At 44.1% G+C, this 14007-nt stretch overlaps 1 protein-coding gene across 2 annotated transcripts in view; it reads left to right on the top strand.

Moving 5' to 3' along the window:
* The first annotated feature begins 4864 nt into the window (after positions 1–4864).
* Fbxo11 (F-box protein 11) overlaps positions 4865–14007 on the top strand; it is a 78895-nt gene continuing 69752 nt past the window's right edge. For both annotated transcript variants that reach the window (XM_041630922.1, XM_041630921.1), the window contains exon 1: positions 4865–5123. In XM_041630922.1, the coding sequence (XP_041486856.1) occupies positions 4865–5123 (259 nt within the window). The remainder of the gene's footprint in view (positions 5124–14007) is intronic.

Here is a 14007-nt window from a genome sequence, read left to right as displayed (position 1 = left end):
CACCCACATGTAGCCCTAGTGCTATGGGAGGCAGGCACAGCAGTTAGAGCACTTGGGCCTGCTGGCCACCAGCATGTGAGACCCTGCCTCAAAGGGAAAGGCATGGCGGTAAAGCAGGCCACCTGATATCTTCCTCAGGCCTTTGTGTGTGAGCACGCTGGAGCACAGCATACCTGCCTATATACCACCCACACAAAACAGGGGCTCTCTGTAGCCCAGACTGTCCTGGAAATCAGTATGTAGCTCATAGTGGTCTTGAACTCACAACAATCCTCCCACCTCAGCTTCCTGAGTGGTGAGATTACAGGTGTGAGCTATCATGCCCAGCTCATTGACAACTCCTATGGCAACTGTCAGGATCAGTTGCTAATATACATGGGTCTGGCGATGGATGAAACCCCTCTGGAATGTTTTAGGTTTTCATGAGAATCATTAAATGTTTGTAATAGCTGTGAATGGAAGAGACAGTGGGTCTGTTGCTGAGCAGTTAATGGGGTATGGTTTCGTCACCTCATGTCTCTGGACTTTAGTTTCGCAGTCTGTCGAATACAGAAACGAGATGAAATGGTCTCCAAAGCCCACCCTAAAAACTCTGAGCTCCACAATTTAAAGATATTTTTGAACACTGGTGTACAAACAAGACTTAATTCCAAGGAATAAACTAAAAATATGTTTAAACCAGTGACATGGGAATAGATACTTTAAAAAATATTTCCCCAAAGATCCATTATTGTTAAGCTAGTTTCTCTCACACATTTCATCGTTTCAGCTAGGACACGGAGCAGAGCAAATGCCATCTCATGGAGGAAGAGGTGCCAGTGCTCTCAATACTGCCAAGGTTCAGGCAGGAAGGATGTAAGTTCAAGGCCAGCCTGAACTACAACAGAGATCATATCTTTAAAAAAAAAAAATCTAGTACATAAGGATTGTTTCCAAAAGAAAAGAAATCCATTCTTTGTCACTCAGGAAAATGAGGAAAAGAAGGCCAGGGGCCAGGGGAGAGCTAAGAGCTAATTCACTTTCCGTGCCCTCTCCTGGTGGAAAGATAAGTTGGATGTAAGGAGCTGACAGATGCACATACATATGGATATTCAAGACGCCTGAGATAAAGGGTTGCTTTTCTGGGCATGCCTGCAAAAGGCCAAAGCCTCTTTGAGTGCACTATCAGCCTCCAATTGTGTTCAACATGATGCAGGGAGAAGAATGCAATGTTGGAAGAGGTGGCCCCGGAGGCACAAAGCAAGTCTCCTGCCTCATCAAGGCATGGGGAATTGGAGAAGTCCAGAAGTGATGATGTGCTTCAGCAAGAAGACAAAGTGCCACTCTGAGGATGGCCGGATCCGTGAAGCCTTGAGTTCAATACAGACACTAGTGTGGGGGAGGGAGGAAAGTGACAAACAGCTCCAAATGAATTACAATGAGAGGAAATCGCACAATATCTCAAAAATGATAGAAACTACCAGTTTTACCTAGGGGACACACTAGAGAACAATGATACATGGTGTGGCACTTGGGGCATATACATCCGTCCTTTCCTCCTGCGTGTAAACCTCCCTATTCCTCAGTCACTGTTCATTAGAAAACAGAGTTCCTGGGCGAGCAGTATATGGCACATGCCCTTTGTATTTGAGAGGCAGAAGTAGATCTTTTTGAGTTCAGGACCAGCCTGGTTATACAAAGTAAGGTCCAGGTCATCTAAGAGCCTGTCTGGAAGGAAGGAGGGGTGTTTCTTTACTTTTTTTGTTTGTTTTGTTTTTACCAGACAGGGTTTGTCAGTAGCTATGGAGCCAATTCTGAACTTTCTCTGTAAACTCACAGAGATCTGCCTGCCTCTGCCTCCCAAGTGCTGGGATTTAAGGGCATGCACTACCACTGCCCGACTATAAATTTTTAAAGTAATCAGGATATGGACACAATTATGCTATTTTCCCATACTTTTAAAACTGTTCCTTTAATCCCAGCACTCGGGAGGCAGAGGCAGGCGGATCTCTGTGAGTTCGAGACTAGCCTGGTTTACAGAGCTAGTTCCAGGACAGGCTCCAAAGCCACAGAGAAACCCTGTCTCGAAAAACCAAAAAAAAAAAAAAAAAAAAAACCAACCAAAAAAACTCTTCCCTCAATGTTTATTTAAACCTAAAACCAATGTTTAGGGGCTGGAGAGATGGCTCAGCGGTTAAGAGCATTGCCTGCTCTTCCAAAGGTCCTGAGTTCAATTCCCAGCAACCACATGGTGGCTCACAACCATCTATAATGAGGTCTGGTGCCCTCTTCTGGCCTGTAGGCATACACACAGACAGAACATTGTATACATAATAAATAAATAAATAAATATTTTAAAAGAACCAATGTTTATTTTCACCTAGTTAACAACCATAACATTTTAATGCTTATTTGCATATTTGCTTAGAGATGAGCCTTGTTATACATATACAGTTCAGGATGGCCTAGAAATTGCCATCCTTTTGTTTCGGCCTTCAGAATTCTGAGATTATAGGCATGATCTACTCGTGCACGACTCAAGCTTTTTTTTTTTTTAATTAAAAATTAAGTTTAAGTATATGGGTGTTTTGTTTGCGTATCTGTGCACCACATACATCCCTGGTGCTTTCAGAGACCAGAAGATGCTGACAGATGCCCTGGAACTGGAGTTATAGACAGTTGTGAGCTGCCATGTGGGTGCTGTGTTGAACGTGGATCCTCTGGAAGGGCAATCAGTGCTCTTAAGGAATGAGCCATCTTTCTTCAAGATGTTTTTCAAATAACTGTCTTCACATACAGGTTTTGAAATGATTGTTCACAAGTCTTCATTTCCCTGACTTAAAAATAGAACATCTCAAAAATCACCATACTCCCCCCCCAAAGAAAGAAAGAAAAACAATTGTATATCATATGATAAAGTTTTATTTAAACGGCAGGAGAGATGTCTGCTATCCAGAAAGGTGATTTGCCTAGAGTCACCTAAGAACTCTGGGGCTCACAGGGCACAACACTGGCTTATTGCTCTCCTGGTGCTTCTCTCAGAATTCACGTTTCTCTCTCTTGGTCTGGCTTTTATCAAGCTTTGTAATGTCTTATCTATCTTAAGCCTAGAGAGCAGTCAATGAAATTCAAGCAGGAAATCACTGAAAGCTCTGAAAAGATGGGAATCCAGAAGTGAACCACTAGCTAGCTGTGCTATAACGAATAAATAGCGAGAGGAGTGCGTTTTCAGCCATCACAGTGGCAGCCTGGGAATAGAAACGCGATCTCCCTGGGGAGAGATTATGCTAACGGGACCAGATACAGATACAAAAGTAATTCCTCTTGGGAGTTTCTCTTTTTGAGTATGTGGGCCCTAAAAAATAAAACAATGAAATAGTCACGATCACAACCTCCACACATTTATTTCTTCCGGAACATTATGTAGACCACTTTTCCAAAAATCAAAGCAAACTAGCTGGCCAAGATCTCAAACATTCTGGTTTGGGTTAACAGACACTGGAACCGACTCCAAACTTTAAGCTCGGCGAAAGCACATCTCTAAGGTTTGCAAATACCCCCAGCTGGTTTCATGGGCACAGAACCTGGAGCGCTCCCTACAGCTCAGAGTTAGAACCTACCGAGCACAGAAATCCCGAGTTACCAAAGACTGACTCCCTCACTCCACTCCACTTTCCGTTTAGGAAAACCAGGTGAAGGCTGGGGTGGAGGGAGGCTGAAACGGCAAAATGCAAGATTAATCACTTCTCCCAATTACATCAGCAGCCCCCGCCCTTTCTTCCGAGCACCTCCTCTCCTAGAATCTTCGCTGCGTACTGGCGCTCCTTCGCCTTCCCCCAGCTCCATTATATGCCCTGATACCTCCCCATTATCACCCGCCCTGCCACACTCCCCCTTTCCTCTTTCCTCCTCCTCCGCGGTGGGAAGGAGGAAACCCGAGAGAGGAAACAGGGCGTTGGAGGAAGGGACTTCGCGATAAGAGAGGAGGCTCCATTGGCCCGGAGGCTGCACGGGCGCTCCCCATTGGTCCTGCCCGGCCGGAATCCCCGCCCCTGGCCCCGCCCCTCCCCTCCCCCGCCGCCCCGCGGCCCTCCCCCGCGCCCCCAGGCCAGCCCCACGGCGGGGAGGGACCGACTGGGTTAGAGTGGAGGCTCCGGCGGTGTCAATGGCTCCTCCTGCCACGGTGCAGCAGCAGCGGCGGCGGCGGCGGCGCTGGGGCTGAGGAGGAAAGGCTCCTTTAAGGAGGAGGAACGACGACGCCTCTTTTTGCCCCTATCTCCTCCCTTTACACTCATTTCCCCTTCGCGGAGGGGGGGGGGCGGAGGAGAGAAGAGGCCGAAGAAAGAGAAAATTCCTCGCAGGGCGCTCTTTCAGGGGGTGTGGGGGGAGGAAGAGGAACGGAGGCGCCCGGCGCCCCCCGCGCGCTCCCGCCCCGCTCTCCCTCTCCGGGATCGCCCGCCCACTCCCCCCGCCGCCGGAGTCGCCGCTCGGGAGTCGGCGGGCCCGGCTCGTCTGCTCGGCCGCAGACACCGCCGCGCTTCGCCTCGGGCTCCCCAGGCGGACGGACGCCCTTTCTTTCTTTCTCTCGCCCGGCCCGTCTTTCTGTCTGCGTCCCTCGCGGCCGCCCCGCCCGGCGGCCTCGGCCTTGCCCGTGCGCCAGGCCTGGCCGACCGGCCTCGCTCGAGCTCCGGCTGTGCCCCCGGCCTCCTCGCGGACCCGGGGGCTCACGCCCGCCTCGGGCCCCCCCGTCCCTCCGTCCGTCCCTGCTCTTTCCCGCTCCCCACCCCCCTCTTCCCCGGTACCCGGAGCTCGCGGTGAGTGTGAGAGAGAGTGTGTGTGAGTGTGTGTGTGTCCCTCCGCCAACGCCGCCACCTCAGCCCGGCAAATGAACTCCGTCCGAGCCGCCAACCGGAGACCCAGGCGAGTGTCGCGGCCGCGCCCGGTGCAGCAACAGCAGCAGCAGCCCCCGCAGCAGCCGCCGCCGCAGCCGCCCCAGCAGCAGCAGCAACAGCAGCCGCCCCAGCAGCCTCCGCCGCAGCCACAGCAGCAGCAGCAGCCTCCGCCGCCGCCGCAGCAGCAGCCCCCGCCGCCGCCACCACCGCCTCCGCCGCCGCCTCAGGAGCGGAACAACGCCGGCGAGAGGGGTAAGGCCGCGCTCAGGGCCGGGCAGGCGGGCGGGCGGGGGCGGCGGCGCGCCGGGGGTGGGAGACGGAGGCCGAGCGGAGGCGGGTCCCACCGTGCCGCAGTGTTCGCCTGGGCCCGGCCTGGCCCGGCAGGAAAAGCCGCGGCTGCGCGATTCGCCCGGGCTGCGGCTCAGGCCGCGCTTTGTTTGGTTTCGGGGCCGGCACTCTCCGTCCCCACCCCTCCTTGGGGCTTCCCGGCTGGCTCACCCACCCCACCGAAGTCTGTTGGCGGCCGGGGGCGGGCAAAGGGTGGGATTTTTCTCCCCCTTTTTGCCGCCTGGCTGGGTCTGGGCTCCCCCTTTCTCGTGGTAGGTGGGGGGACAGCCGGCAGCGTGGGGCGGTGAGGCTGGCTGGGGAACTTGTTTTTTCCCCTTCTCTGTGGGCTCCCCCTTGCCCTGGAGGAGGGGGAGAGGGGCGCCCGAGTGGTACGCTGGCTAGGGAACTTGTGTGCCCCCCGCTTCAGGTCATGGGGCCGGGGGAGCAGCGGGTCCATTTCCAACCCCACGATGTTTGCTGCGCAGTTTGTCTTTAGTTACGGAGCCCCTGGGAAGGACCCGTTAAATCAATACCTTTAAATAAATAAATATAAAAGCCATCGGCCATTTCCAGCCCCCTCCCTCGTGTGCAGTGCAGTTACCCTTCCGCTGTGTCGTTCCCCTCATCTATCCTCCCCACTACACCGCGGTGCTCCCCTCTGTCTCCTGGTGGGTTTTGAGCACCCCTGTGGTGGAACCGGCCCTTTGGGATCGTGTGTGTGTCCGTCTGTAGACTCTGCGCGCGCGCATGTGTTGTGACCAAGGCCTAGTGAAATGTGTCATTTGGACCCAACTGTGCTGCGCTGTCTGGTAACCACCATTGTCTTAAGGGTTGAGGCTCCCCGGGGTTGGATTCCTGCTTTAGTAAAAATAATGTTCGGTTTTGCCTGGATGATGTAGTTATCTGGGGAGGTTTGTGAGATGAGAGTTGCACCTTGATCTCCGAACATAACTAGTCTCTCTATTAATGAGCTGCTTGTAGTGGGTGTAAGTAAGCACGGTATTTTTGTGTGTGGTTGTTTAAAGGAGACTTGGTAGGAGACATTTTGCGAGTTTGGTTGGCGGATTAAGGTTAATTTTTCTTGGGTTGCGTTGGTTGTCACACCTCCTTTGATTAAGAAGACTGCGTTTAAAGGTACTTTTTATTTTTAGAATTGTACATTCTTTCCTTAACTGTTTAATTGTATTTGATCGAAATATTTATCAGGAGTAGGAAATTGTTAGTTTGAAAAACAGTTTAAAAGGTTTGCGTTAGTCACTGTTACTATAGACTTTGATAAAGCAGTTTGTTGTATGTTGTTTGAGAGAAGGGGATGTTTCCAGCCAGCTAGAGTGCTTTTGCAACGGGGTTGGTAAAAAATGTTTTAGCAATTCTGTGATACGTTTACCAGTTTTTGACAAATTAAAAAAAAATGTATCTCGTCGTTACCTTTCCATTAAACTACCAGAGTTCCATCCAAATAATTATCAGGTCTTCTAGAATTGACACTAGGGAAAACAAGCAAAATTGAAATGTTACATGAACTGTTAAAGATTCTGTCGTTAAGGTAAGCCTTTAAAGAGGTCCTGATCTGTTGACAGTAGCAGATCACTTAAAGTGTCAGTCCACTCCCATTGTGTATTTAAATGTTTCTTCTGCATTCCAGTCTCACCACTCATTCTAGTTCCAGCTAGTTGAGGTAGACCCTGGGTGTTTTCTTCATTTATTCTAAGTTATTAGTTACCAAGGTCTATTCCTACCTACATCTTGGTTATTGATGGTCACATGCCACAGTGTCAGTTTTCTTTTTATTGTTGTGCAAAAACTGACAAAGGTGTTTTTGAATTGTGGTTTCATTATATACTTAACCAAATAGTAAGTGAAGTGCACTCTGGGGTTGTTGGTTGTGTTGTAGCAAGTAGGAACTGTTGTGGAGGTTCAGTATTCACACAGAGGGGATAAGGACTTGCTGGTTAGCCTTGGGGGAGAATAGCGTGAGTCTTTTCAGCCGGCAAATAGATGACCTCAAAATGAATAAAACATTAAGGTGAATTAAGACTAAAATAATAAAGGTTTTGCTAGACTTGTGCAAAAATAATATCATTTTTTTAAAGATTAACATTTTTGTTACATTTTTAAATGTGCTTAAAAATTTTAGGGTGTATACAGAGTATTTCTAGCTTAAGAGTATCATATTATTAATAGCCATTTAGGAATATGCTGTAATTAATAATTTTATGAGGAGGGGCAGAAAGATTGTTGGATGGATAAAGCAGCTTGTCACCAAGCCTGATGACCTGCCTGAGTGTCCATGCTGAGACACACAGGAAAGGAGAGGACCAGTTCCCTTAGGTCATTTTCTGACCTTATACACATACATGAAATAAATGAATAATAAAGATTTAAATGATTTTATAAGGGAATTAAGGAACTAAGGCTAATGTGTTTGTGGTTATTTTTTAAGTCTTGATGAATATGTAATTCTTACATTATTCTTAGTTATGTAATAGTGGTTCAGGTAGTAAATCAAAGTGAGAATCACAATTTTTAGACAATTAGTTCAATCTGTGTATAAAATTGACTTATTTTATATGAAGATGTGCTATAAGCTTTTTAGTTCTAATACAGTTATAGACTTTTTTTAAACAAAAGTTCTTTCAGGTTGTTAGTTGCTCCTTTATTCACAAGTTAACTATAATAAAAATTCCTTGGCTGTGCTATTAAGTATCTATCTACAGCTATGTGTATTTGTCTGTTTTGTACACATATACACATTTTCTCTTGTATTTAATGACCAGTGTTTGACGTGCAATAGAAACTTGGATGGGATCTTAGGATTATATGCCCCTTACCTGGAGGATTTAATAGGCTACACTGGGAGAGGAGTAATCGTCTACACTAACTGAAGCTGTTTGTTTTAGACTGAAAATTTTTAGTTTGGGATTTCGCGTACTACAAAAACTAGAAGAAAATTTGTGTTCCACGTAGTCACAGTTGGGAAATATATTCCATGATTTAATGAAGTTGGAAAATATTGGGGTTGAATTTTGTTTTTTAGTTTGTTCATATTTGTTTACTTATTTATTTAGAGTCAGGGTCTCCTTTGTAGCCCTGACAGGCCTGGAACTCACTACATAGACCGTGCTGGCCTCCCACTTCCTGAGTTCTGGGATTAAAGGTGTGTACCACCATGCCAGGCTATAGCTTGTGTTTTTAATTTACTATTTATGGAGAAATCTGTTTAGTAGTTGTATATATAATGTGTAAAGTTCAAATCAGGATAAGCATCAAATAAACATCGCTTTGAATGTTTATAATTTCTTTCTGATTAAAAACAGTCCTAGCTTTTTTTTTGAGGTACATAGTACATTGTTTCTGTAGTCCTCCTACTATAACAGTAGGGCACCAGTGCTAAGTTCTCTTTTTACTGTGATGGTGTGCGGTCCCACCTTCCACATCCTCTCTCCAGCTTTCGTGATTCTGCATCAGTGAGGTCAACTTTTGAAGTTCCACATAGACATCTGTCTTTCTGTGCTTGGCCTGTTTTACTTAACATCACGAAAATGTCAGATTTCATCCCTTTCTCTCCCTGAAAACAGTGTGTGTGCACGTGTATGTGCTGGTACTTCAGTTACTAGTTCTTGAGTTGTTTGCATCTCCTGACTAAACAGTAAATGAGGCAGTGTAGGTTTAACATACTGAATTCATTTCTTTTGTTTATGCATGCATGTTTACTCTAAAATTCTAAAAGGGTTTAGCTTTTGCAACCTGTCCCGGAGTTCATTCTCTTTATTCTTAGAACCTATTTTTTTTACTTTTTCTAGAAAATACAAGGAAAACAAATGTGTAGATGTGCTATAGATATTTTAACTAGTAGTTTTTTAAGATTTATTTCATAACATTTCTGTGTGTGTCTGTGTGTAGGTTATGTCAGGTCCCTAGGAATAGTTATGAGCCATTTACTTGACAGGAATGGGAACCTGGATCCTGAAGAGTAGCAAGTGTTCTTAACAGCTGAGCCGTCTCTCTAGCCCTTATTTTTTAAAAAACAGTCTCTCCATGTAGCCCTAGATGGACTGGAACTCTCAGCCTGCCTCTAACTCCCATGCCCAGGGATCAAGAATGTGCGCCACCGTGCTCAGTTTCTCAGTTTCCTGTTGCTATGTTAAGGCACTGTGTGACCAAGGCAACCTATAAAAGAAAGAGTTTATTTGGGGCTTACAGTTTCAGAGGGTTAGAGTCCATGGCATTCATGGTGGGTGATATTGCAGCAGGCAGGGCACTAGAACAATAACTGAACACTTAGGTCTTGTACAAACACCCAGCAGAGAGTGCTGACTGGGAATGGTGTGGGTGTTTGAAACCTCAAAGCTGGGCCCCCAAGGCACTCTTCCTCCAACAAGGCCAAACCTCCTCTGCCTCCTTCTCAGACAGTTCCACCAACCAGTGACCAAGCATTGAGACTTGAGCCTATGGGTAGGGGAACATTTTAATTCAAACGCCCCCACCTGGTTAACCAGGTTTTTTTTAAGATGCTAAAATAATTTTTTAACTGGATACAATTGACCCATCATTGTAATCTTAGCTGTAGGGAGGCAGACACAGGATCATGATTTGTAGGCTAGCCTGGGCTACAAAGCAAGACTCAAATAAAAAACAATTAGTACATGTGCACAATTTAAAATTCAACTCCCTTTTTTTATTAAATATTTTTACATGTAAATGCCTGTGTATGAGGTTGGGGAGTATCAGATCCCCTGGAGAAACAGGCAGTTGTGAACTCCCTGGTGTAGGTGCAGGGATTTGAACTCGGGTCCTCTGCAAGAACAATATGTGTTCTTAACCACTGAGCCATTCATCCAGTCTTGATAGTACCTTTTTATATATGCCTCTCCCTACTAAATTCTACTTGGGATCAGTCACTCTTCCCAACTTCTCCATCATGATGTTATTATAAGAGAATTTGAGTTGTGTAAATATATTTACATAGAAGTTTCTGAAAATAGTAGTGGTTTCTAGTATGTGGGAAAGAGCATGACTGTTTTGGGTGGTGAAAATTTTATAAAGCATTACTTAAGAAATGTACTAATGCCATATATTAGTAGATATTGCTGTTTATTATCAGAAGTGATTTCTGAACACAAAAATTTAGTATTTATTTTTATATTTGTATGATAAAGATCTCATCTCTGACTATAGGCTCTGGTCATGTGTGCTGGATATACCTTCTGTGTGACTGTTTGGGCTTATAGAATTTTACCTTCAGGTTCTTCATACTGCTTATAGAAGGAACCTCTAAGACCTATTTTTGGATCTAAGATGTGATTTTTCTTTTTTGAGGAATTAAGTGCCCTAGGACACTGTTTCCATCTAGCGACATAACCCTCACTAAAGCTCCTGAGAGAAGAGTGTTGTTCTTTAGACCGCTTTCTTAAGGGAGCCTGTTTTCCCAAAGCTTAGAAACTGAGGGATACAAAATGTTAATGTCATGGTTCTGCTGGTGAGACCTCAAGGCTGTCACTGCAGTACTTTTTTCTTTCTTTGAAGCTCCTTGAAATCCTGGCAAGCCCAAGGGAAGGCCAGCTAGCTTGTGAGCCTATTAGGTAGTTAAGAACCGCCAGCCGTGCTGTCTAGTTGTGACGTCTGCCTTCCATAACTCAAATTTGGCAGAGTCCACGGTGCATCCTGCAGTATGCTAGGGGAAGGGGACTAGTTTTAAGACCCTAAACCAAAGTCTGAATCCTAAAATCCCTTCTACAAAATGGCATAGTACAGAATCTGCATATAAACTTTACATACCCTCCCATAGACAAGAAGTCATTTCTGGATTGCTCCTTATAATGCAAGTGTTATGGAGACTGTTACAGTCTTCTCGGGAATAGCAATAAGGAAAGGCTTATATACACGACAGTTTCCAGTATGGATGCAGTTTCCTCTTCAGATAGTTTTGCTTTGTTGAAACAGGGTCTTTATTATCTTTCTCTGACTATCATGGAACTTGCTATGTAGGTTAGGCATTTGGGCCCTTAATTTTTTTCTTAATGTTGGAAATAGCTTACTGGAGGTCTGGCATGGTAGTATATACCTTTAATGCCAGCACTTGGTAGGCAGGAGCAGGCTGATCCCAGGGTTCCAGGCCAGGCAGGGTTGTCTTAGTGAGACCTTGTCTTTAAAACAAAAGAAGGAAAAATAGCCAGTCTGTGGTTTATTTCAATGTAAGAGTTCTTGACTTCCTATTTCTCTGTCACTAATAATGTACTCTTATTTTGTATAAATCCTGTTGTACCTATCTCAGAAGAATTCTGATTTTTACTTTCCATTTCACTTTTTTATTAGCTTGAATTACATTCTTCCAAATAACTTGGATTGGTGACAAAGTGGCACTCCTCAAATTGCACTTGTCCATTGGAAACAAAATTAGGGAAACATAAAATATAAGGGGCCTGACAGACAGCATAGTGTGAAGAACTTAGCTGCTATAGGGCAAGCAGCACACTGCTGTGCCTTACTTTAGAGTCTTTGAAGAGGTGAGCACTTGAACTATACAAAAGTGTAAGAACGATAGACAACGAGCACCCATGATATGTACATATGATAATCCTCAATAATGACTACTCTTTGAAATATTTTTTAAAAGGGGAGGTTCTGGCCAGTCATGTACAAAATTAAATGTAAGAAAATAAGTGCCCATTAGACATTAAAGACTTGGGTTGGTCCAAAAGTTTTGATCTAGATGACTTGGTATAAACTGAGCAACACTGATTTTTTTAAAGCTATTCTTTTTAAAAATAGATTTATTTATTTTATGAGTGTTTTTGCCTACATGTATGCATGTGTACTATGTGCATGCTTAGTGCCCATGAAATTCAAAAGTGGGCATTGAAACTCCTGGAACTGAAGTGACATTGTTGTTGACTCTCTGGGAGTGGAACCTGGGTCCTCTGCAAGATCAGGAAGTGCTCTTAACTGCTAAACCCCAGTAGCATTGATTTTTTTTTTTAAATTGTAAACAAGTAATCTTAAATATAGTGAATTGAGTTAGTTTGTTTTTTGATTTTTTTTTATATGTAGATGAGTGTCTGCATGTAGGTGTGTACACGTGAGTGCAGCTGCTGAGTCCAGTGGTATTGGGTCCCTTGGAGGTGAAGTTAAAGGCTGGTTGTAAATCTCCTGACATTGGTGCTGGGAATTGAACTTGAGTCCTCAGGGAAAGCAGCAAGTGCTCTTAACCACTGAATCATCTCTCTAGACACTGGTTGATTGTGTTTGTCTGTTTGTTGTTCTTAAGTAGGAAACAAGCAGTAGGTATTGAACAATAAACACTAACTTTCTGCTGAGCACTAATCTGCAGGCACTTTCATAATATTCTCTCATCGAACCATGCAGCAAGTCTGGAAAGTACGTTTCATTATTCATTTCTCAGCAGAACAATCAGGAATCACATTTTCATGCATAAGAAGTAGCAAAAAAGGACTTTCAAAGTTGATTTATGTCACTGTCTCCGTGTAAAAGGAAATGGCCAGAACATGTTTGGTTGAATGCTTCCATCGTGTTCAGAGGAGGATTAACCAGCCCTTGCAGCAGATCTGTCCTTGATCTAATCTCATCTAGTTTTTGGAGCTGGGTACGTTAGTTTCTCACCGTTAATGAGTCTCCTGGCTTCACATGTTCCAAATAACCTGATGATAATTTTCCTCACTTGTGGACTAGTTAGTCAAATGCTGCTCTGATTGACCAATATGAATTTTTTTCTAGCATGTTGATGACACCACTAGCAATTATTGTACAAAGAAGGGTCGATTTCCTCTGAATTACAGTTTAAGAGTAAAGGATTTCAAGCCATTTTAGCTCATGGGTACAGGTGGAATATCTCAGGAGGGGAAATGTGAGTTAAATAATAGTTAAATAACAGTAACTTAAACTGGTTTAGAACTAAATATGCTTCCCTTACCAGAAGATTTTTTTGTTTCAATATTTGTTTAATATTAAAATAGATGTGCTTAAATTTAATGTTAGAGAACAAAGAAATTAAATCAACTAACTTCCTTCCTGTAATTTACTTGGTTTTAGCCAGATACCAAAAATAATTTGTTTTACTTTAAAGTGGACACTAATTGATGGACCTTAATTGATATGTATGTTAAAACAAGTGTAGGTTCTATATGATTATTGCTTACCTCTCAGTTTCTGAAACTTACTTTCAGATGTTCTGCTCTTCTAACACGTAGGACATTGAAAAGTTAACGATTTAAAAGGTGAAGGAAAAATTATTAAAAGCTGTTCTCCTATTTGGTGTCTAAACATTAAAAACTATTACTACTACTGTATCATGAGAAAGGAGGGTTATTTAATTTTTTCTTTTGTTTTTTGAGAAGAAAGATTTAGGGTTTTATGTGTATGAAAGTTTTGCTTGTATGTATGTATTGTATGTGCAACGTGTATGTGCCTGTGAATGCTTGTGAGCCACAATGTGGGTGCTGGGAATCGAATTCAGGTCGTCTGCAAGAAGAGCAAGTGCTCTTAATTACTAACTCATCTCTCTAGCCCAGGTTACAGGGTTTTTTCCAAGTGTAAACATTGGAAGGATAGAACTAGATTTCTTCTTTTTTTCTTTTTTATTTTTAAAATATTTATTTATTTTTTATTATGTATACAATATTCTGTCTGTGTGTATGCCTGCAGGCCAGAAGAGGGCACCAAACCTCATTACAGATGGTTGTGAGCCACCATGTGGTTGTTGGGAATTGAACTCAGGACCTTTGGAAGAGCAGGCAGTGCTCTTAACCTCTGAGCCATCTCTCCAGCCCAGATAGAACTAGATTTAAAAACT

This window comes from Microtus oregoni, unplaced genomic scaffold (genome assembly GCF_018167655.1).
Source record: "Microtus oregoni isolate MIOR12 unplaced genomic scaffold, Mior012 000036F_ref0000092, whole genome shotgun sequence".
NCBI classification, from domain to species: Eukaryota; Metazoa; Chordata; class Mammalia; order Rodentia; family Cricetidae; genus Microtus; species Microtus oregoni.
The sequence above is the reverse complement of the archived record's forward strand: the minus strand, read 5'-3'. Positions and strand labels throughout refer to the sequence as shown.